The sequence below is a fragment of the Excalfactoria chinensis genome, chromosome 17 (assembly GCF_039878825.1).
Source record: "Excalfactoria chinensis isolate bCotChi1 chromosome 17, bCotChi1.hap2, whole genome shotgun sequence".
NCBI lineage: Eukaryota > Metazoa > Chordata > Aves > Galliformes > Phasianidae > Excalfactoria > Excalfactoria chinensis.
The window spans coordinates 8,848,565-8,872,304 of NC_092841.1; the positions used below are offsets into that span (position 1 = coordinate 8,848,565).

Consider the following 23,740-nt stretch of genomic DNA (forward strand, 5'->3'; position numbering starts at 1 on the left):
ATGGACCGGACCACCTCGCCCCGCTATGGAGGGGTGCAGGGGGGGGGCTGGGCTGCACCATCTCACCCCGCGGGGTGGGTGGTTACCGGGCGCTGTGGCGGGGCGGGCACAGCCCGGGGCTGCGCGGAGCGACGAGGAGGAGGAGGAGGAGGAGGAAGAAGAGGAGGCGGCGGCCCCACACGGCGCCAGGTGGGTACGGGGCGAGCAGGGCGGGGCCGGGCCGCTCTCCCTGGGGAGGGGGGCATTTCCCCGGCCCGGTCGGTCTGTAGCAGCCCCAGGGGCGCTCGGGGGGTCGCGGTTCACAGGCCGGGCCGTAAAGCAGAGCCCCCAGCCCGGGAGCAGCACGCGGCCGCCTCCCGCTCTTTGTCTCTCCCCTCCTCGCCGCCCTTCCCGTGGCCCGGAGCGTCGGTCCGCTGCCGTTATCGGGGCTCGAGGCGCTGGGCTGTCGCGATGGATCCAATCGGTGACAAAACTAACGAGAGGTCTTTGAAGAGAGAATAGGATGGACGAGAGGAGCGGCTGTTGCTGACAGCTCGGAGGATGAATGCCCGGCTTGTTGCTTCCTATGCGAGCTGCCTTTGAGGTTGTGGGACCTGCTTTCGTCCTGGTGATTGCTCGGCTAAAGCTGGAAAGCCCGTGGCAGCTGCTGCCCTGCCCTGCGTGCTGCTGGCAGGGTCCCTCTGGAACACACTGGGCCCATCTTTGAGGCTGCTCCAGGCAGTGAGTCCCTGCTCGGTGTGGCCGCAGGGCTGGGCTTTCTTTAGTTACAGAGAGTCACCGGGCAGCGGCTGCAGGACCGTGCTGATAAAAGGCCGTTATGTTGCCTATTACACCAATGCTGCCCTTAAGTAACGTGAAATGATGGTTAATCCTGGGACAGAGGGACGTGAGGTGCAAATAATTTCATGCTGCCGTTTGACTTTTAGGGCTGGAGGCGTGTGAGCCTTGTGTTTGCTTTTTTTATGCCTGAGCAGGTGTGGCCGGGAGCAGCCAGCAGGCGCCGATGATGGCATTTCGTTTCCCTTTTTATCTCTGAGTCACTAACTTGCAGCGTGCAGTCTGCTGTCCCTTCTTTACCTCTCAGCTGCTGTGTATCTGAGTGAAACCTGCTGCATGGGAGCAGCCAGGATGCATGCGCTGCACTGGATCCCAGCCTTCACTCTGGCTGCTGTCGCTCCTTCCTTTGCTCTGTGCCCTGCTTGCCACTGCTGCACCTGCGGGTCAGAAAGGAAAGGCTTTTGGCGACCTGCAGCTGTTCTCCCTGCAAAATGGAATGACTTCAGAATGGCTCCCCATGGTAAACTTTTTTTTTTCCCCTTGCTTTGACTCAGTCATCTGAAATAGCTCCAGCTAATAGCTAGTGGGTTGGATAGCTGTTTTGTTTCTTAGTCCAAAGGGAAGGTCGATACCTGGCTCCATGTCCCCGTGCTCTGCCATCCAGAGCCCAGAGTGCAGATGGAGCAGGAGGAAGCAGTAACTCCTGCTGGGCTTGAGACCTCCCCTGTGCAGTGATACTTCCTTTAATCTGCAAAATCAAGTTATTAAGGCAGAAGAAGGAAAAAAAAAACTTGTTGTGGTTTTCTTTCCTATGGGTGTTTCATGCTTAAATTTGGGTCTGATTTTGACAGCTCTTATTTCTCCTTTATGCCCAGACATGCTGTGAGGCTCATGTTTCCCTTCAAGAGCCCCGTCATTTGGCTTATTTTGCCTCTGGAGTGATTACACTCTTGTACAGAACGTTTGCCCTTGGAGCCATAAGAGCTGCTGTCAGGCCCAGAGCGCTGGCAGCGTGGCTGTAGGCTGCAGCAACATCACCAAGTGACCCTGGGTCAAGCGTGTTGGTGGGAGAGGCCCCATGGGTGGCTGCAGGGTCTGTGGCAATGTGCTGGAGCCTGCTGTGCCCTCTTTATCCAGCAGACAGGGATCTTGTGCAACCGGAGGCAGTGACATTTGGTCCAGCAACCAGTGCCAAGGTGAGGGTGCAATCTGCCAAGCCAAACAGGATCTTGTTGTTTATGAGAATGGGAAGGGCACTTCCAAGGGAGGCGGGCAGCCAGCTCTGTTGGAGATGCCCCTGCCTGGAAGTGGGCAGGCTCTTATGCAGAGGGCATCAAGCTGTTGCAGAGGAGCTGGTGGCTCAGTGTGTCTCTGAGCTGCCGAGGGGCTGTGCTGGCTGGGATGGCAGCTGAGGTGGTGAGGACAGGCCTGGGAGCTGCAGCGAAGGTTTGTAGTGATGGCAGTTAATGTGTGGGAGAAGAAAAATGTCTGTGTGCTTAATAAATGTTGGCATTCAACGAGAGCTAATCAGCTAATTCAGTGCTTCAGATTCCGGACAGCTGGGCTGGCTTTGCCACGTTGGAAAGAACCCCTTCAGATCAGGGGGATAAATAGAAAGTTAGTATGAAAAGTTCATTTTTAATGGGTACAGATTCTGTACTGACTCAGCTCTGAAACAAGGTCCCGCTGGCTTCCCCAGCCCCTGCATGGGGCAATGATAGCACCACTGTCCACAGCCCAGTCCCTGGGACATTGTCCTATGTGTGAAAGGGCTCAGAATGGAGCAAACCCTGTGGATTTGGTGCTTCTGGCACTGCTGGTTTGTGTCGCCTGAGCTCCTGCCCTTTGGGGAGCAGAGGCAGGTTCACAAGCTGTTTCCATGCTGGCAGCATGTTATGTTTTGGACCTCCTGGCTTTTTTATTTCTTCTACACAACCTGCTCATGTATGCGTGTACCCCCAGTGCCTTCCACCTGCACATCAAGGCAGCGCTGAAGCAACAGATGCTCTGCAGATCAAAGTGATACTTCCCTTAAAGCTGCTGAAAACCAAACAAAAAAGCTGAAAAGCAGAAGGAAATTAGATCTTTACTTATTGCTTTGTTCTCACTGCGCCAGGTAAAGCTCATTAAATGCTGCTTCTCATGGCAGAAAAGTCCTGCACCTCTTCCTGCATCCTGAGAGCCCTGGGGAGCTGCAGTGGGGCATCCATCACATAAGCTGTTTCATAGGTGCATCTCCATTTGTTGTCCATAGTAGCAGCAGCTCACTCATGTGTTTCAAGGAAGCATTCCCTCGTCAACAGCTGCAGCCACCACGATCACACCTTCTTTCTTTGCTTATACAGGCTTTGCCTTTTTAGACAGTTGAACCCTTGTGTGTGTGGTGGAAACTCAATGCCAGTGATGCTGCACGGGTGGCTCTGCATCACTGCTTTGGACTCTCAGCACTGTGCTGGAACGCAGTGGTGGGGAGGAGGAACTGCAGCAGAGCTCCTTGCTTCTATTCTTACAGGGTGCAGCAAGAGGAGAGGTGGCTTCCTCTGTAGATATCCTCAAACAAATGACTTCCTCCAAGATACAACCTAGAGCCTGGAGCAGTAATGTGGTTTTTTGACAGTCTGGAGAGGAGTGAGCGTATGGCTCTGCTGGTGTTTGTTTCTTAGAGCTGAGACATAAAGATATGTGTCACTTTTGGTGCAAGGAGGAGACATTGGCGTGAAAGACTTGCAAAGTACATCTCCTTTCAGCACGTGTTGGGCACAGTACATGGCAGGGCTGAGGCTTCTCCAGGTCCCAGTGAACAAAAGGTAGCAATTGTCAGTTAAACCAGTAGGTTGCCCTTTAATGAAGGCAACATCAACTACTTGGTGGTTTCATTTGCCATCACATGTAAAAATCACTCTGAGCTGGGACTGCTGTTTTCCTTCCCAGGAGCTTTCACTCTGCTCTTGGGGAAGTTCTGGTTTCTGTTTGCCCTCTTGGCCTCCATGTTTCCTCATTTATCCACAGATACCGTTAGAACCATGTTTCAATAAATCAGAGCAATTCTGTGTTAAACTGCACTTGCTTTACACCCCTATGTATTCCCTGCTCCCCAAGAGCACAAACCTGACCCTGTCTGCTTCTCTTCTTCCTGGCTGCCCCTCCATGTGCTCTGCAGACCATGGAGTGAGCAATGAGTGCTACACCTGCACCCAGCCCTTTGGCAATGCCCGGTGCTGCTGGGTCGGACCGACCTGCTCCTGTTAAGTGAGGCCTTGTAAATACAGAGGAACAGAAGTAGGCGTCTCCTCTCCTTGTCTCCCTTTGGTAGAACAGCAGCTGCAGTGCTGCGTGTTCCAGCTGCGGGCAGTGGTGGCAGCAGTGCCTGCTCTGAGTTCTGTTAGGCCATCTATGGGATGTCACTTCTCTCTGAAAAAAGCTTTTTATCTACCAAAGGTCATTTTGTTTTGTTTTTTTTACTGCTTCCATATCCCTTCACTGCAGAGGGAAACGTCCCACAATTACGTGCTTCAGCGTGCTTAATTTGCAGAGGGGACATTAGGGATCCAGAGCATTTGGAGGCTCTTCCTTCTCATGCAGCCATAGGCACGTGCTGCACTGCCCTTGTGTTTGTTCTAACGTTGTTCTTTCCTCCTTCTTGACAGATCTTCTGAATTTGGCTCCTGATTAAAGCTGACAGATAATGGAAACATTTCCTCGGCGATGTCTCTGGGGCGACTCCTCCGACGTGCCTCCTCTAAAGCTTCTGACCTCCTGACCCTGAATCCTGGTGGCAGCAGCACTTCATCTTCCATACTCGATGGGGAGATCATCTACTCCAAGAACAATGTCTGCGTCCACCCACCTGAGCTGCTGCAGGGCCTCGGGGAGCACCACCCAGGTGAGGGGCTGCAGGCACTGCTCACTCACCCTTTTTTTACCCTCTCCTGTTCCTGGGGAGTTTGTTCCTGTCAACATCTACACACCAGTGGGGCACGAGGCAAGGCAGGCTTTGAGGCACCAAGGAAAGCCATCCACGAGCTGATCTATCAGTTCTTTTAATAGGAAAAACTGGCAACGCTTCTTATGGTAGCGCAGATTTACCTGCTTCAGTGCATCCTTTTGTATTGCCAGAAGATGAACAGTTGTCATTTGAGGGCAGTAACTTCTGTTGCTCTTTCAAATGTGTGCGGTTCAGCGAAGCCAAGTATCATCCTGTAACTGTTATTGCTGCAGTGGCCTCACCAACCTTTGGTAGAGGGAAAATAAAACCTGATTGTGGCTGCATGCACTGGCATTAATGAAGATAAATACTGCCCCTATCCCTTTATTCTCATCTGTTACTGTGCTCTTTCATGTTTTCATCAAAGAGAGCTGTGGCTACTGGCTTAACTTCACAAAACTGATTATTCTGTGAACACTGACCCACACTTCCCCTTTCATATGTGTGATTCTTCTATTGGCTTTCCATGAGAATTGTAGCCCTTTGGCTACACTAAGGTAAATATTCTTAAAAAGAAGAAATATTCAGCTGGCACTTGATGTTGTTTAACTAACAAACAGTGAAAGTTTTTCATGTGGCAGCATAGTTCAGAATTTACTCTCAATTAGTAATGCAGCCAGGAAGCTGAAAGCATTGTATGCAACTTCTGTCTTCACTTAAGCCAGAGGGAATTTAGAGTATTCAAAAGCCATGCGCAGACCTGGAATTATTTGTAAATACTGAGTGATGCTGAGAATTCCACAATTCATTTGGCAGAATTCTGTCCTGGTGACAAAAAGCAGTTGCCTTGCCCTTGTGTGGTGGTGGTGAAGAGGGGAGGCGATGAGGAAGGGCAAGTTCCTGGCTTAGGTGCTTTCTTAAGGGTGAAGCTGCATTGTAATAACTGATTGCTGCTCTGCTCTCCCATAGGCTATTTGTGCCTGTACATGGAGAAGGATGAGCTGCTCGGCACCACACTCATCCTTGCCTGGGTCCCAAACTCACGCATCCAGAGGCAGGATGAAGAAGCCCTGCGCTACGTCACTCCTGAGAGCTCCCCGGTCCGCAAAGCTCCCCGCAAACAAGGCCGTCACATTCAGGGATTCGGTGCTGCTCAGCAGGCTTCTCCCAGCGAGCCAAAAGGGACAGTGGTCCTGAAGGAAGACATCTTGACTGTGTCACAGCTCGTGAAGGACGGGGCTTACATCAATTCCCCTTCTTTGGATGGGGAGAAGCTGCCCCAGAGCTGTGTGGCAGCAGATGGTGCCCACCAGTCCCCTCAGCCTGCCCGCAGCGACTCAGGAATCCTATCGACAATCAGCTCTCAGGATGAGCAGAACAGGTCAGAGCTGTCAGTGGAGGAAGGGCTGGACTGCAGGCCAGAGGCAGGGGAGGACGAGGGCTCCCTGGAGCTGTTTGCTGATGATGTGAGCAGGGACAGCACTTTTGACTCTGATTCTGATGCCTTCTCTTCCCCGTTCTGCCTCTCTCCCATTAGCGAAGCCCTCGTGAAAAGCAGTAGTTCTGTGTTTCTGGACAATGAAAGCAGGTGAGTGCATCTATTTTTCCAGTTTTTGGGTGAATCGTTGGGTTGCTGGTTGCTGAGCTTGGGGGTGTTAAAGGAAACTGAGAAGTTTGACAGTGACATTGAGCTGAATATCCTGTCTGGCTTCAGACTTGCTTTAATTCCCCCTCGATTATGACACCTGTGTAATTCACAGGAAATTGCTTGTTGGCCAGTCATGCCCCTGCTCGTTGAACCCTGGCCTTGTCCATCATGCAGGGCTGTGCATGTGTGGCCCTCTCGGGTGAGCTGTCTGCAGCCCTGGGAGTAGCATTACTGAAGTGGGAAGGTCCTCTGTGGGTCTTGCTGGCTCTGCTGTGCTGTGCTAGCTGCTGGTGCAAAGCCACATCAAAGAGTCTGGCTGGTGTTCTGCAAGCCTGGCTTCCGGGCAAGGTGCTGCAGGGGCAGGAAGGGCTGCTCTGCTGACAGCATGGTCATAATAGGGCAGAAATATGAATTCTGAAATGTTTAACCTGGTTAATATGAACTGGTGCGTTCAAAGATTAGTGCTTCACAATGGCACCTGCAGTCAACTCTGCGAGGAAAGAGAGCCCCCTGGCAAAGCAAGGGTTTATCATCATGCACCTGATCACTTCCCACATTGATCTGCGGCGTTTCTGGCTCTCTGCCCTGCAGTCTCCACGCTGCATCACTCGGTTCCGTCACGCAGAGGAGGGGTGTGTTCGTGAAGCACCCCAGGGCTGATTTTAAGGATACAGCTGAACTTGAAACTACACCTGAAATTAGGAAAAACAAGTTCTACTTTGTGTGTGTCAGCAACGCACGGACTGTGCGGAGACTTGACACTTGGAGAGAGATTTGGCCTCCGAGTTTAATGGTCTAATCTCAAACCCGGAGAATGCCAGTAAGAACAAGTTTATGGAAGGAAGTGCTTTAAGTGGTTTAACTCTTTCTGGATGTCTTTTTTGAATACATAAGTGTGGTGATGTCAGGCCTTTGTATTGACCTCACGTTTGGTGCAGGTCTTAGCAGCGTGTGGTCATTAAGTGGGAGCCTGGGGCTGCAGGTCAGTGCTCCCTGTCGCTTCTAAACACCCTGCTCGGCAGCCTTGTGAGCAGTGCAGGCTGCTCAGGCTGGGATGAGGTTTCCAAATGGTGTTGAAAGTGCCCCTTATAGCTCTCTGCATGCCCATCTCCTATTGATGGCTGTGGACCATGAGAGGGATTCGGGAACTAGATAAATGCTGAGCGTGCTTGAGCTGTTTCTGTCACTATAGAAAAAGTGCACTTCCTTTTTTAAGTATTGCAACCCGAGTTTCAGTAAGTGATCACCGATCAGGGCTTGCTGTCTGCAGCAAACTTGAGGAAACTTCTATTTCTTTCACTCCTTTTAGTGGTAACATCTGCGTTCTCAGAGTCCAATAGCTGCAGCAAAGAGATTGGTTGCTGTCAGCCCCCACTGTGTGCACGCTGCCCTGGCAGCTGGGGAGCCCTCTGCTGGCCCTGCCTGCCTGCTGCTCCTGGGGGCTGCTCCTTCCTTCCCCTCTCTTTTTATTTCAATTCCTCTGGCAGCAGCCTGGAAGCCTCTTACAGTGGATGTGGCCTTCGTAATTTGCAACAGATTAATTAAACAGACCTTTCATTGTTTGGGACTTGAGGCTTGAAAGGCTTTTGTCCAGCGTGTCCATTCTTTTGTGCCAAGTTGTTCCTCCCCACAGGGCCTTGTTCATGATAGCTGCAGATCTGGGTGCTACTTGCAAACTGCTTGAGCCAGGGAGTTTGCACACAATACTCTGCAAACGCCTTGTGCAAAACTCTGACTCTCAATGCTCACCCCAGCTTTTAGGGGCAGGGGACGTTGCTCCAGAAGTCACCACAAACTTGAAAACAGCTTCCTTGTTTCAGAAGGATTTTCTGTTGGCAGCTCCTCCGTGCAGCAGAGCTGGAGTGCGAACAAAGTTAGTGCTGCTGGCGGCAGCTCCCTCCCTGCCCCCCGGCCACCACCCTCCCTCCAAAGAGGAGTGACTGTTTCTGGTTATTTCCCTTTCCTTTGGGGAGTTGCAATAAAGAGAATTTCTACTTTGCTTCGTGCTTATTTCAAAAGCTGCAGTGATGCATTGCGTGGGTTTTCCAACTCGGCTGTCTCTTCCATGCAGTTGGGTACCATCAGAAATGGAGAAGCGTGATGTTGCAGAAGAATGAGGGAGCGTTGGGTCAGAGGAGATGAAGATGGGCAGCTTGCATGACACTGAGTGGCTCCTGGATCCCCAGAACCTGCTCCTGGGGGCAGGATGGAGCTGCAGCTCCAGTGCTGTGTGCAAGGCAGGGAGCGGAGCAGGGGCAGGAAGGAGCTGGGAAGCCTTGGAGTTGCAGAATGAGTCAGTCATTTTCAGTCGACAACTCGCCTTTTAGAGCATGAGGAAATAAAAACGTATCCATTGTTGGGTTTTGTTTTGTTGTGTTTTTGGTTTTTTTTTTCCTTCTCAGTTTGAAAGGCTGCCAGGCTCCCATGCAGCGATCAATGCTTTCCTCCCATTTATGCAATTCCTGGGGCTGGGGAGAGGGCAGTGCCCCATTAGCAGCACACATTTGTGCTCCTTTGCAGCTGGGTTGGGCCGTGGGCAGGAGTGGGCTGCGTCCCCCTGGTTCCCATGTCCCCCTGCTTCCCGTGCCCCTGTCGGCCCTCAGGTTCCTTGGGGGTAGTGGCCGATGGGAGGTGGCTGCACAGACAGTGGCTTTGTCCTGAGCTGTGTTTGTGTGGGTGAGGAGAGATGCTGGAAATAAAATCATCTCTGTCTGTTCCTTTTCTCTCTTATCACTGTTATTTGTCAGGAAACATCTGCCTTGCTTTGAAGGGCACCAGTTGAGGACAAACGAGATCTGGACCCGGCCTTGGGCTGTTGCTGCCCTGCTAGATTACTCAGCTTCCATTTCCCCATCAGCAAAGTGAAACCAAAAGCTTTTGGTACGTCCTGACGACGAGATAGCATCTGACACCTGCACGATGTCTCTCAGTGCTTCTAAAGTTGCTTTAGCTGACCATGGCAGCATTCCTGTGCCAATCAGTTGCTGAAGCACTTGGTGCTCTACAGGGCTGCATTGGATTTCTGCCCCCAGTTAGCCAGGCCAGGGGCAGTGGAGCTGTGATGGGCTTCTTACTGCAACAGTGAACCATGACCATAGAATCATATAATGGTTTGGTTGGAATGGACTTCTACAGGCCCTGCAATAAACAGGGATTACTACAACTAGATCGGGGTGCTCAGCTGGTCCTGCTGCTTTGGATGCAGCCCAAGATCTGTTTGGCTTTCTGGGCTATGAGGGCACCGTGCTGTCACATGTCCTGCTGCCATCCACTGGTGCCCCCAGGTCCTTTTTGACAGGGCTGTTCTCCATCCTTACATCCCCAGCGTGTGCTGATAGCAGGGGCTGCCACCACCCAGGTGCAGGTCTTGCTGAACCTCTTGAGGTTCTCCTGGGCTCACTGCTCAGACTGTCTAGGTCTCAATGTTATTGAGGATATTAAAGAGTACTGGTCCCAATGCTGACCCCTGAGGGACGCCACTGCACACTGATCTCCATCCAAACACTGAGCCATTGACCACCAACCATTCTGGGTCATGAAACAACCATTTCATGCTGGAGCTAAACCACAGCACAGTTCTTATGGCTCAAAGGAGTCATGAGTGCACACGAACAGCTCTTACAGGCACAGCATGCAACGCAAGCAGCAGCTCCTTGGGCAAGCTTGATGCAATCTCTGCTAGTCTTGCTCAGTCCTTCCTGGGGAGCTCATCAGCAAATGGCCTCCCTAGGGATAGCACAGCATGCTGTTGCATCATGGTGTTGTGGCAGCACCTTGGTGCCTCTCAGCCCCCTGCAGACCAGGCCAGGGCCTCATGCAGGCGCAGCGGGGCTGTTGTGCTGCCAGGGGTGGTTGTGTTCCCAGGGTTGAGGGAATTGGTCTCTGGGTTCCCAACTCCTGTAACTTCTTGCAGTGTCTTACATCACTCTCACCTGCTTTTTGTGATTTCAGCCTCAGGGCCTGGCTCTGGGTCCATGTGGTTTGAGAAGTGCTTAGTGCTGCTGATACCTGGAGCAGTGCCTGTAAGAACAGCACTGTCCCTCAGTGAGGTTCTCCCCCATAGCAGTAGGGTAGCTGTGGGCTCTGGGCAGGGCTGTGCTGCCCCAATCCGCTTCTGTGAGGTTGGGCAGAGCCGAGCAGCAGTGTGGACATACGGCTCCATCTTGCTTTGTATCAATATTTGAACAGCAAGCATGTTAATTATGGCAGGTTTGGTTTTTTGCCTCTGTTGGTTTGCTGCCAGCTCTCTGTGGAAGAAAAATAGTGACAGCTAACTTGAGATCAGGAATTACGGCTCGAAGGGGCGGTTGGAGTTATTTGTTTGGGATTTTAATTGAGGAATACGCAGGTGCTGCTCGCTGAGGTCTGCTCCCACAGACTGCTTCACATTAAGCACGTCAGTGGTGTGATCCGCAATTCACTCCTCTTGCTGCTAACACGGAACACCTGGCTCCTTTGGGCTCCTATTCTGGGCACCACAAGGGCAGTGGTGCTGGGTCAGGTCAGAGGTGCATGATTTTGGTGCTGGTAGAGAGCTGCCCAAACTTCCCCATCCACTGCTTAGAGCCAAGTGTGTAAGAACAAAGGTAATCTTTGGGGCTTCCAGGGGACCGGTGGTGTGAAGGCTTGATTGTAATTAGCATAATTAGCATAGGATTTTATTTTTGCATGGGTAGAACTGAAAGAGAAAAGCAAAATGAGCCGTTGATTTAAAATGTAACATAAGCACTGGTGAGAAGAATCCCCTTTTCTCATCCCGAATGGGCTGAAAAGCAAGCATTCTTTTAGGGGCTTTGCTGAGAAATCACGTTTTCCATCTCAGTGTTGCTCCTTGGGTACCTGGTGGGCATCACATCACAGTCCTGCGAGGAGGAAGGAGATGCAGAACACGTCAGTTCACTACAAACCTCTGCAGTTCTGCAAGCCACTGAGTGCCATAAGGAGCAGAGCAAATGCTGTAGGACAGCTGAGGTTCCCCCGAGGACACGGGCTAAAAAAGGTGAAAGAAGTGCAATTAAGGGAGCTTTTCAGCACCGAAAGTTAATTAGCTACTAAATAGCATTCATTTAGCGCAGTTCAGCGTGGGGAAATTTATGTTTTGAAAGCAAACAGATCAATGGGAAGCTGTGGAACGGGCTTTGGGGAAGTCCATGTTGACGCTGATGTACTTGGTGATGTGACATCCTCCGTTTTCAGCAGTCTCCCTGACAAGTGGGAAGGACTGCTGGCTTTGCTCTGTGCGTGCCTCCACATGAGGGTGTTCCCACATCTCATTTTGGGATTCCTGGCTGTGTGCTCATCCAGAGCAGGTCAACACAGATTGATTCTGTTGGGGCTCTCTGAGGCAGAGGGGCTTCAGGTTCCAAATGGTTTCAACCCAAGGGGGAATTCTGCACAGCTCCCAACCTCATTGCATGTTCCCACCAGTTGAGGTTTGGCATTGGACTTTGCTGCCCTGCTCTTGTCCTTCCATCCCTCTGCAGCATCAGCCAGTGCAAGCAGGGCTGTTTTGGCAAACTGCTTTGTTCCACATTACCTGTGTTCTTTTGCACTTCTTTCATCTATTGCTGAAATCAGCACGTTTCACAATTCATTATACATGTATGTTGTCAAGGACGCTCTTTTATTTATCAGAACAATAGATTTGGGCTCCAGCTACCCAACCTGACCTCACTCTGTACCATCGCTGCGCTCAGTGTTTAGGCGTTTTGGGATAGCTTTGAACTTTTATTAATGGATTATTCATTTGAAGCCATCTGTCATTGGAGTTGCAGGCAGCTGATGCTGCCATGAGCTGCATCACCTTGCTGGAGAGAATTGGAACTGGAAGGTCAGTGCCTGTGGGGAGCAGTGGAGAAGCAGAGAAACACCAGCCCTGGGGAGGGAAGGGGCACGTCGTTCCCATTACATGGCACTCATACATTATGGTGATCCTTATTGTCTGTAAACAACGCTTCACAAGCCAGCACACAGGAATAGATGGGGCTGTGAGGCAGGCTGCAATTACTGGAGGTGTGCTTGAGTGCAGTGGTGATGGAGAGCCAAGTGGAGAGGGTTTGGCTTTTGCAAGAGACTCTGGGAGGCGGCTGGGAGGCACTCAATAACTGCCACATCCCGGCTGCCATCCTCCCTCTTATAATTACACGTGTCACATCTTGTCATAAAATGAGTTATTAGATCTTTGTCGCTAAAATAGCCTTCCCATGTAATTGGTGCAGGTCTCTGCCCTGGCTCTGTAACAGTAATAACAACTGGTTTCCTGTCTCTGTGCAGCAGGTGCGTGCTGGCTGGATGGTAAAGCAGCCCCACTGCTGCAGGTCAGCCCCACTGCTGCAAGTCAACCAGTTGCCAAGCAGCTCCTGCTGCAGCTGAAGCATGGGGCCAGCCCCACATGGGTGTGTTTTGCTTTGTAGAAGCAGCAGAAGCTCATGGGGCGTAGAGGCATTGATTGCTGCAGCTGATGGTTGGGAAAAATACATCACTCCCTGATCTTGCTCACCAGCGAGACTGAGATGTATTTTGTGACAAGAAAGTGACGGGAGCAGAGCAAAGAGAAAAGGTGTAACTGGCCTTGTGGCTGTGTCCATGGGCTTCCTGCCTCTGGCTGTGCTAATCCCCCTGATAATCTTTCCCCCATCCCTTCTGTTCCTGTGGGGATTGCATGTGTTCTCCTGGCATTCTGCTTGCTCTGGCTCCCATGGCCAGCTCTCTCTTAAATATTCCTCCAGCATTTTGCCTTGCACTGGTGCAAATCCCTCATCCAGCGGGTATAATGGTGTGGCTATCATCAATAATAAATGCTATAATTCTTCCCTTGTGTCTGCACATCAAGTGTGCCTGAATAGAGGGCGCCCCAGAAGCCACCAAACCATTGCTGGTGATGCTATGTGCCACTTCTTGGGTACATCAGCAGTGTTTGAAGAAACAGGCCAACAGTTTGGAGTCTTTTCATTCCTTCTTCCCCCTCCGCCCCCAAATATTGATGTATAAAGGAAAAAAAGTGACCCTGAGCACAGTGAGGTTATTTTTTTCCCCTCAATTCCCACAGTGCCTGAATGCACACAGTGTGCGTGGGGCAGCAGATCCAGTGAGCCATTGCTGTGCCTCTGTTCAGCTCTGCACACACAGATATGAGACCTCTGCTCAGTCTCACAGCTCGTTTGAGTCACCTCTTCCAGGGCAATCCTGTGGAACCAGCTGTGCCTGCTGCTGAGTGTTGCTTCACAAATACCACCTGCTTACAGCAGGCAGTCCCACATGGGTGTCCTGAACCAGGACTCCTGTTACTTGTGCATTAACGTGAGCTACAGAGCTCTTTAGGAAGGTGTTACATTTTGCGGCTTGAGCTGAAAATAGCAGTTGAATTTTCACAAAGACCTGCACAGTTTTCATGGGAAAGAACTCCAAGATCTCCAAGTCCAACCCCAACCCATCCCCTCCATGCCCACTCACCACGACCCTCAGCAACATGGCTCTGGAACTACCCCAGGGATGGTGACTCCCACTCCCTGGGCAGCAGTGCCAGTGCCTGGCCACTCCTGCTATCCAACCTGAACCTCTGCAGTGCAGTGCAAGGCCATCACTTCTCGTCCTATTGCTGTTAACTGGGAGCAGAGGTCGACCTCCACCTCTGATACAAGCCTCCATGCTGTTGGCCATCTTCTTGGCCACCTTCTTGGCAGCTCACATTCAGGCAGCGTTCCAACCACCTTGCCCCAAGCCTGCAGCATTGCGTGGTGCTGTTAAGACCAAAGTGCTGGACTGGAACACCAGCACAGAGCAGCAAATCATGACAAATGGAGCCATGGAGCTGCTCTTCAAGCTAGCAACCAAGCAGTGTTTGTCCCTACATAATGCTGCAGAGTGATGGAAGGGGCTGGGGGGGTTGTTTCCCATGCGGGTGGGCGCTGAGGCTTTGAGCCATCCATTGGAACCATTAAAAACGTAACCCACAGCCAAGGGGGATGTCCAGAGCCCCGGCCATTGGGGTGCAGTGACCTGAACCATGGGCAGATGCTACACGTGGGGCTCGGCCCTGTGCAGGAGCACCGCAGCCGGGCTCGGCAGGCATACTGATGTGCTGTGCTGCAGATGCATGCTGAGTGTGTGATTTTCAGCGTTCAGTGCCTACATTGTTAGATAAGCGGATTAGAAAACATTGCATAAAGTGGCATTGCAGGGGGCTGTCTTTATACCTGCTACTTGCCTTGTTTTGCAAACCCTGATTTCACAGCGGAACCCATTCAGAGCTTGCACCGAGATTGTTCGCATGTATTGGCCTTTTTAAGAACCGAGGGGTCACAGTTTCGGATTCACTTAATTCTCAAAGCAGTGATATTTTTCTTTTGGGATTGGGGCTGGTGGCCATGCAGGGTGTTTGCTCGGAGCTCGGTTTGCTCCTTGGGGTGGGTGCATGGGTGCAGCATGCTCCCAGCTCCCTGCATGCTCCCAGCTCCCTGCAGCGTGCTGCTTCACTCTCCTGCTCCAGGCTGGCTTGGAGCTCATGTGTCACTTCCCGCTCCTTAACTCCCCAAGTGCCAAGCTTGCAAATGGGAACGTGAAGTGGATATGCCTGAATCGAGGCTTGTGGGGCTTGTTTGCATGGGGGAATTTCAGGAGGAGCCTCTTTTGGTCTTGCTGTGTTCAGAGGGACTTTGTCAGGTAAGACCCAGGGCGCACAGCTCGCCTCTCCAGGCAGTGGTGGAGAACACATTCCACTCTCCCCAGTTCTGTGTGCAGCGAACCAAACCCAGGAGCATCTGTTGGGATGGCAGGGCATTGATTTCAATAAAAATCATTTAATCTCTTTTGTAAGCGGCCTGTTATTGATTCTCTAGACCTGCCCTGAATTCCAATGTCAGAGCTCGTGGCAGCTGTGATCGTCGCATGCAACTGCGGGCCCTGGCTAACACTGCTGGGCTCTCTCCTTGCTCTGCTGCAGGGACACAGGTGATGACCACGTGCCACGCTCCTACTGCTGCACAGAGAGCCCCAACAGCAGCACCCAGAGCCCAGAGAGCAGCGGGCGAGCGCAGGGTGAGGAGCAGCAGAAGGTGGGCGCACTGGAGCAGATCTGTGGAGTCTTCAGAGTGGACCTGGGACAAATGAGATCCCTGCGCCTTTTCTTTAGGTAACAGGTTACCTTTCACAGAGATGCCGTGAGGCAGAGCTGGGGCAGGATTCAGGGCTTTGTTCTTCAAGAAAGATAAAACGCAATTCTTTGTCATGTTGGGAGGCTAATGGTGCTCTTAGCAGCACGAGGGAAGCTCCTGGTGGAACAGCTTCACAGTGTTCCTTTGGTTCTGTAAGATGGAGCTGTAAGATGGTTTCTGCCTTGTTTGAAGGGAGAGCTTCATGGCAGCTTGCTTTCCTCTCACTGCAATCCAATGTCCCCTTCCTGTGGGACCCCTCCTTGCCCTGAGAGGTGACCTGAAGAAGAGAAGGCTCCAGGGAGATCTGTGGTGGGCTCTCAGTATCCAAAGGGAGGCTGTAGGGAAGAAGGGGACAGACAAGCAGGGTCTACTATGGCACAGGTTGCCCAGAGAGGCGGTGGTGCTCCATCCCTGCAGACAGCCAAGGTCAGGGGATGGGCTGTGAGCACTGATGGAGCTGTGGGTGTCCCTGCCCAGCGCAGGGCTGGCACCAGATGGCCTTTAGGGCTCCTTCCAACTCCAGCCATCCTGTGACTGTTTGATTCTAACCACACATTACCCTCTCCACTTCCATTCTGCAGCGACGAGGCATGCACCTGTGGGCAGCTGGTAGTCGCCAGCCGGGAGAGCCAGTACAAGATCTTCCATTTTCACCACGGAGGCCTGGATAAAGTGTCAGAGGTGTTCCAGCAGTGGAAGTACTGCACCGAGACCCACCTGAAGGAGCAGGTAGTGGGCAAGGTGGGGCAGGGGACTTCTCACAAGGAGCTGGGGAAATGAAGCAGTGAGGTCCCATCACCAAATAGGGCAGCAAGGCACCGACTGTTACTGGGATGCAGCCAGCAGTTAGCTGGGAGGTCTTGGTTGTGTTTGCTCATCCTCATCCGTTCCTGTTCTGCCCGTGGAATGTGGGGCAGATGAGGCAGGAACCTCGTTAGGGGGTAATTTTGCTGGCTGTGGTACGCAGGTAGGTCAGCACTGTGCTCTGGGTGGTGAGGTGGCTGGGAACCTGCAGCAGTGCATTGGAAATTCCATCCGAGCCTTCCATCCATTTTGTGAAGCACAGCATACTGCATCCGAAAATGTTTTGACAAGGCACCTTGCCATATTTTGTTCCATCTACATACGAATGTGATAAGAGCTGTTTAATTATCTGTTTAAGATACTATATGTGCTTATTAGAAACAGTGATTTTTAAATTTCCATCCTTCCCACAGAGACCCCTGCTGCTTTTCTTATTATGGTCGCATGGGCTCACTTTTTGCATTGAACAACCTTTGATTTTTAAATTAAATGTCAGCTGCAGTCTTGCACTGGGATCAGGAGTGCCCTTAGAGAGCCTGGCAGTGCCGTTCCCCGCTTGCCTAACAGCAATCCCTTTGTATATGGCCAATCATATGTAATTTATTGCAGGCATTCCTGGCAGGGTGAAGTTTTGCTGTAAGCAGCATTAATTCACTTTCAGGTCAGGGATAAGATGGGGGGAGGAATAGGAAACTGGGCTTTTTTTTTGTTGTTGTTGTTAAAGATGAAGCTGTTTCGTGGCACTCGGATTTTTAATGATTCTAATCACTCGTGCTATTGTAATGGTTGGAATTAAGAAAACAACCTTGCTAAGTGCTGTGCCTGGGAGCTTAATCCTACAAGAACCGCAGGGAAAGGTTTTGCTGCTCCTATCTCTGCCTCCCGCCTTCATTTTTGTCTGGTTTTGTTTCGCTCCCCTCCCTCAGCAGCTCTCCGATGAGAAGACATGCATGCAGTTCTCCATCCGTCGGCCCAAGCTGCCCTCATCAGAGACGCACCCAGAGGAGAACGCATACCGGCGCCTGGACGTGTCAGCATGGCTCAGCCACCTGAACCACTGTGGGCAGGTGGAGGAGGAGTACAAGCTGCAGAAGGTGAGTTGGGGCTGCTGCTCTGTGCTGGGCAGAGTCCTGGAGTTGTGGAGGGCAGGTGATGTTGGAGGGGATGAAGGTTGCTCACGGTGCTTGGCTGGAGGTGTTGGTGGGACCGCAGAGCGCTGCAGGTGAGATCCGAGCATCATCCCAAGGAGGCAGCAGGATGTAAACCAACGTGTGGGTGCTCTGTGCGCTGTGAGCAAATCAAAGAAAGAAAAATCGAGATGATTGTATGAAAGAATGCGAGGCTCCTGTCCGGGTCTTGAGAGGGGTTTGCAGTGAAATGCGGTGTCTCCAAGATTGGGGATTAAGCCGTGACATGAGAACGACACGTTAATCATAGAGCCTCTCCAGGGGGGGTTATTGACATTGAAATGAGCCCGATTTGTGTCTCGTCTGGGAATAGAAGGCCAGCACTTTCCCTCTAAACATGTGCAAATTGCAGGAGCTTGAATCAAGGCGTCACTTGTCAGGAGAGAGCTGCAAAGCCACCGCAGCACAGCGGCGGGCAGCTCCTTGTTGCTGTTTTTGGGATTGCTAAAACTGGACCAGTCCTAACTTCTGTTCAGACAGCCAAGGTCAGGCTGGACGGGACGCTGAGCACTGATGGAGCTGTGGGTGTCCCTGCTCAGTGCAGGGGTGGGACCAGATGGCCTTTAGGGTCCCTTCCAATTCAAACCGTTCTATGATTCTATGATTCTGCTCTTCCTTCCAGGCCATTTTCTTCGGTGGGATCGATATGTCCATCCGTGGGGAAGTGTGGCCTTTCCTGCTGCGTTACTACAGCTACGAGTCCACCTCTGAGGAGAGAGAGGCACTGAGGGTGCAGAAGAGGAAGGAGTACTTTGAGATCCAGGAGAAGAGGTAACAGAGCGGCCTCAGCCTCGGCTGCTCCCCTCTCTTTAGCTTCTCCCTCCTGAAGTTATTGCTGCCAGAACTGTGCTTTCCAAACTGGTTGTGGGTAAATTTAAGCTGGGGAGAGACTGCAATATTATTATTATTTTGGAGTAAATAGCAGCAGAGTGGTGAGATCTGCTGTGCCCAGAGCCCAGGTGTACCCACAAGGAGCAGCAGAGAGCATCGTCAGCTGCTCCTGAAGTGGACTTCATCACAGAACACATTGTGTCACCCACTCAGAAGCCAGGGAACCCCTTCTGATAACACCTTTGGACAGAAGATGTGCTGTTCTGGACAGACCACTTGTCTGGTTTTCAATTGATGAGAAAACTCAGTATAGAAATAGGCTTTTTTCTCCAAACCAATGCTGAAGGAAGGCAGTTTGTTCCTTGTGACAGTCCTGTTCCTGTTGTGTCTCAACGTACCCGTGTTGATGTTCGATTTTCAGGCTTTCCATGTCTCCAGATGAGCAGAAGGATTTCTGGCGCAAGGTGCAGTTCACTGTAGATAAGGATGTTGTGAGGACTGACCGCAGCAACCAGTTCTTTCGAGGGGAAAACAACCCCAACGTGGAAACAATGAGGTGACGTGTCTGATCTCAGTGTCCCACACGGTGCCCTACTGAGCATGTAGAGAACTCCAGAACTCACTATGGCCCAGGCTGCCTCTGCTGCTGCCTTGGGAATACTGAAGAGCATCACACATAGGATGGTTGTACAAGAGGATGCAAAAATAAACACTGCTTCCCTAGAGCTCTCACTGCTGCCATCCCCTAACTTCCCTGCAAAACAATAGGGGAGCCTTCTGCAGCTCTGGGGGTAAGGAGTGCTGCAGTCACAGGTCATGGGCAGGTCATGGGCAGGTGCTTATGGTTGTGGTTCTGTTAATGGGGTGGACCAACCCTCAGAGTCTCCTTGATGGGTGCAGGACTTGTAAATGTGTTCCTGGTGAATGGCTGGGGTAGGAGGGAAGGGCCGTGCCCTCCATGTCTCAACTCTCCTCTTGAATGTCTTCTCCAGGAGGATCTTGTTGAACTATGCAGTGTTTAACCCAGCAATTGGGTATTCCCAAGGCATGTCTGACCTGGTCGCCCCGATCCTGGCAGAGGTTCTGGATGAGTCGGATACTTTTTGGTGCTTTGTGGGATTGATGCAGAACACCATCTTCATCAGCTCACCCCGGGACGAGGACATGGAGAAACAGCTGGTGAGGAGGAGAGCTGAGCTCAGTTTGGTCTTGTCTGTAACTTCACCCTTCCTTGTTCAAACACTGGAGGAATGACTTAAAGCTGTTGACTGGTCTGTGTGAAATCCTGCACCAATCCACAAAGCACCTGATGGATAAAATGGATCTCAGGTGATTGAGGCACTCCAGGGGCAATTACAGGCAATAAATTGTCAACCAGGCTGCCATGGCTGTGCTGAAAGATGCTGATTCAAGGAATCTTTTATGGTCATCTTTTATTTAGAATTCTGCTGCCTTTTTCTCTGCGCTTCTGTCAGGCAGAGGAGATTCACTCATGCATTTCTGTCCTGATTTGGGGGCATTAGATATGAATGAGGCAGAGTAGTGGAGCTGCAGCATTCTGTATGGGCTTTTTGGAAGGCTTTAACATTTGTAATGGATGTTTCTTTAATGATATCCAAATGAAAAGCCTTTCCTATCCGGCAGAGTTACTTAAAATAAAGTGACCTTGCTTAAAAAATAGGAACTTTTTAGATTTTAACATTAATGTCAGTTGCTTGCTGGTCAGAATCCTGGGAAATACATTTTAAATCTGAACATTCCTGTCCAGGTCGTGATGGGGCTGCAAGCTGGGCCTCTGTGTGGGATGACAGAGCTGAGGCCAGTGTTAGTGGGCATGGCTAGTGCTGGGGACATGGGGGGCTGGGGGGGCTCTGGGGCTGCAGGTCCTGGCACACAAGCAGTGGCTCAGCCACGTGCATCTCTTGCAGATGTACCTGCGGGAGCTGCTGCGGCTCATGCACCCACGCTTCTACCAGCACCTTTCTGCCCTGGGGGAGGACGGCCTGCAGATGCTCTTCTGTCACCGCTGGATCCTTCTCTGTTTTAAACGGGAGTTCCCCGATGCTGAGGCTCTGCGCATGTGGGAAGCGTGCTGGGCACACTACCAGGTGGGGGTCGGTGCATGGTTCCTTAAGGGCCCTTCATAGCAAAGTGTCCAAAATAAGTTACATTGCAGGCACTCCCCCTCCCACAGCACTCTCTTGGCTGAGATCTGACAGCGCGTTTTTGTCTTCGCCGGGTTCTGCTTTGATTTGCTGAGGTTATCCTTGAAATAAATGGGAAGTCATACAAATTGCACGTGGAGTTGCCTGGTGAAACAACTGGGGAGCTGCCTGAGCTACTTTCTGCTCACAGACAGGTCGGCTCTGCTTCATTTACAAGACTGTTTGTTCACCAAAGTGCAGGTTCCCCAAGTAACCTGAACGTTTGTAGCCCTGACACCTGAAAAGTCTGTTTCACAAGCTGGTGTTCCTTGTGGGCATCTTCCAGCAGTTATTCCCCAGTCAATGCTGTGGGGAGACTGTAGATGTTTCAGAGAGTCTGTAACTACCGGAGAGGTTTACCTGTAGAGCAAAGGGATGGATGCTGCTCCCCAGCTTGGGGATGTCTTTGCTTTTCAGAATGTGCTGACCATCCATTCTGAGGTTCAGACTCCTCTTTAACAGCTGGATGATGTTTTCCCAGGGTCACTGGTCTGCTTTGGAAGCTGTGGTCCAAACCACACTCCCACACCTTAAAGGTGAGAGACTTTGACTCAGCTGTGATTCAGGTTCCGCAACAGCTCCTTTATGAGCACCACTAGGCAGAACTGGAAGGAGCAACAAATCTCTCCTTGGGATGCCTTTGTGGAGGGTGGGGAGCCACAGCTCAGCCTCCACCTGCTGTTACCCAGTCCGTGTTCTCCTTGCAGACAGACTACTTCCACCTCTTCATCTGCGTGGCCATCGTGGTGATTTATGGGGACGATGTCATTGAACAACAGCTGGCCACCGATCAGATGCTGCTGCATTTCGGCAACCTGGCTATGCACATGAATGGAGAACTCGTACTCAGGAAGGTAAATGTCTGTGTGCTGAGGTGGGTTCTCAGGCCCATGAGATGAGTCAGAGCATGGGGAAAACCAGAGACTGGTGCTTCATCTTCTGCACCTGACATATCCCCTCCTTGCCTGCAGCCTGCAAGAACAGGGTGATGCTGCTGGGACGTGCCAGCACACAGCAGCACCAGGCCCAGGCTGCAGGGCAGATGTAGGCACTGCGATGCTGAGGGGCAGGAATCCCGTGCTAAGAGCAGCTCCTGCTAAACTGACCTGCTGGCAGTGCCTCCAGGCCCTGTTTAACCTCCAGTTGGCTGTTCAGGAGGGGCGCCCCAAGTTTTGACTCCTCTCACGGAGCTGAGCGGGGCCCGTTGTGCTTTGTATCCACACCCTGGCACGAGGGAATGACTTTGTCTCTCTCCCCTCTAGGCGAGGAGCCTGCTCTATCAGTTCCACCTGCTGCCCCGCATCCCCTGCAGTCTGCACAACCTGTGCCAGCTGTGTGGGACGGGGATGTGGGACAGCGGCTTCATCCCCGCCGTGGAGTGCTCTGGTCACCACCCTGCGGCCGAGGGCTGCCCCTATGGGGGGCTGGTGGAGGAATCTTCTCCTAAGCCAGGAGGTGAAGGCAGGAGAGGAGTGAAAACACACGACATCTTCAGCTTCCGAAAATAGCTGGAGAGGAACAGGGCGCGTCGGAGGAAGAGGGAAGGGCAGGAAGGATGTGCAGAGGGAAAATGTGGAGGACAAAAATGGAGGGGTGGCTCGTCAAGGCTCCAGAGAGGACTGGAGGGGGGAGAATGGAAGAGGGTTGGAATGTGTCTGCAGGAGAATGCTGCTGCACGAGCGGAGGAACAGGAGCGAAACGCACCCGACCAGGAACAGCGTTTGCACGTGCTTGGATTTGAGTTTCTTAGGAACACAAAGTGTTCGTAGGTCTTGACAAGAACTTTTTTACTCTGGGACTGGACTGGTTAGGAACCAGAAGTCGTACCTTGCTGGTGAGAAGCACGGACACTAATGAGAGCCGAGTGCCCCCAGCAGTGAGTGTGGCTGGGGGTGGGGGGGGAACAGGGCCCTGCAGCATCCCTGCACCCCAAGCATACGTGCTTCAACCAGAACGATGCTACTTGGTGGCTTCTCTCTAAAGCCACAACCATCAATTTTAATTACAATCTGCCAAAAAGAAACCTGCAGACCATTGGGACTGCAGGGAACGAGTCTGCTTTGTTGGTGGGTGAGGAAGAGCTGGTTACCTGAAGGCCATCTCTTGCTCCCTCTGTTTTTACATGGCATGAATCTTCTCCTTTTGTACAGCCAGGGGTCTCAAGGCACTGCTTTCTGTAGTCAGGGTATTTCATAGACACCTGTCGGAGTTTACTTCTTTGTGACATTACAGCAAAGCTGCTGCTTTATGCTGCCAGACACAGACTTCAGACCCTGGTTTATGGAATTCTGTTGTTTCCAGTGTGTTTCCAACGTGCTCCCTTTGGCTCTTCCCAATGACTGAATATTTTCTGTCCTTATCTGGTTTGGCCATAGGCACGTGGGGCGGACCCAGCACTTCTCAGCTGGGAGGATGCACCCTTCCCCATCCCGAAAGGAAAACAAAACTTGGTTTGTTGCAGTTGTTTTTGCTGAGCTTTATTTGGTCAACGTTTCCCTTGAAGTATTTTTGGAAGGACAGCATGTTTCCATCGCTGTCTTCTATAAGATCTGCCAACTGGAAGCTGTGCTGGGCCTTTGAGTGCAGCCGTGTTGCCAAATACGAAACATCCTTACCAAATCCACTGGCAGCCAAAGGTGTGTCCTGAGCCAAAGCTGGTGCCAAGCGGAGCCTGGGGAAAGCTTCCTTAGGAACGGATGTGGAGATGGGGTAGCAGAGGGCTGTGCTGGCTTCACTGCTTCCTTCTGCCACTGAGCCAGGCAGGCAGGTTGGTGCAGAGCACAGCGCTGTGCTGAGACCCACCAAGCATGAGCTGCTTCCCCAGCTGGAGAAGTCCTGACCTCAGGCTGCACCTCGGGGCCCCAACGCTGTCCCTGGGGCAGCTCCAGAGGGTCCAGCACTGCTCCTGCTGCAGCAGATAGTGAGACAATGGGAAGAGATGAAGTCGATCATTTCTGGCATCATTTTGTTCTGCCATCAAAATATCATTCAGCGATGTGGAAATCACTCAGGATTTGTTTGGTGACAAACCAACCGTGCTGCAGTTCTGTGTGTGGCACAGCCCTCACTGCTGGGATCAACTTGTCCCTCCCTGCTGCCACCTGATGTCCCATAGTGGATTTCGGATGGCCCCAGTGTTGGCTGCTGGTAACTCACGGTGCCTCTATTAAATCCACACCAAGTGTCCACAGATCTCTATGCTGGTGTCATTC

The 23,740-nt window shown here is 51.8% G+C and overlaps 1 protein-coding gene across 5 annotated transcripts; it reads left to right on the forward strand.

Moving 5' to 3' along the window:
• The first annotated feature begins 54 nt into the window (after positions 1-54).
• Positions 55-23,725, forward strand: TBC1D16 (TBC1 domain family member 16). Of its 5 annotated transcripts, none has more exons than XM_072351690.1 (13): positions 55-189; positions 4,425-4,660; positions 5,672-6,083; positions 6,240-6,290; positions 15,292-15,480; positions 16,084-16,243; positions 17,236-17,400; positions 18,116-18,264; positions 18,746-18,880; positions 19,317-19,503; positions 20,253-20,432; positions 21,236-21,382; positions 21,791-23,725. In XM_072351690.1, the coding sequence occupies exons 2-13, from the start codon at positions 4,483-4,485 to the stop codon at positions 22,034-22,036; spliced, it is 2,199 nt and encodes a 732-aa protein (XP_072207791.1). In that variant the 5' UTR covers positions 55-189; positions 4,425-4,482; the 3' UTR covers positions 22,037-23,725. The 5 variants fall into 5 exon arrangements, with proteins under 5 accessions (XP_072207791.1, XP_072207792.1, XP_072207787.1 ...); XM_072351691.1 differs by having other exon boundaries at positions 16,084-16,231; positions 17,233-17,400; XM_072351686.1 differs by having other exon boundaries at positions 5,672-6,290.
• Positions 23,726-23,740: the final 15 nt, after the last annotated feature.

Coding starts and splice junctions, on each gene's coding strand:
- TBC1D16 (XM_072351686.1), top strand. CDS start 4,483: ATGTCTCTGGGGCGACTCCTCCGACGTGCCTCCTCTAAAGCTTCTGAC. Junction 15,481..16,083: donor TCCCTGCGCCTTTTCTTTAG/GTAACAGGTTAC, acceptor TCCATTCTGCAG/CGACGAGGCATGCACCTGTG. Junction 20,433..21,235: donor CGTGCTGGGCACACTACCAG/GTGGGGGTCGGT, acceptor TTCTCCTTGCAG/ACAGACTACTTCCACCTCTT.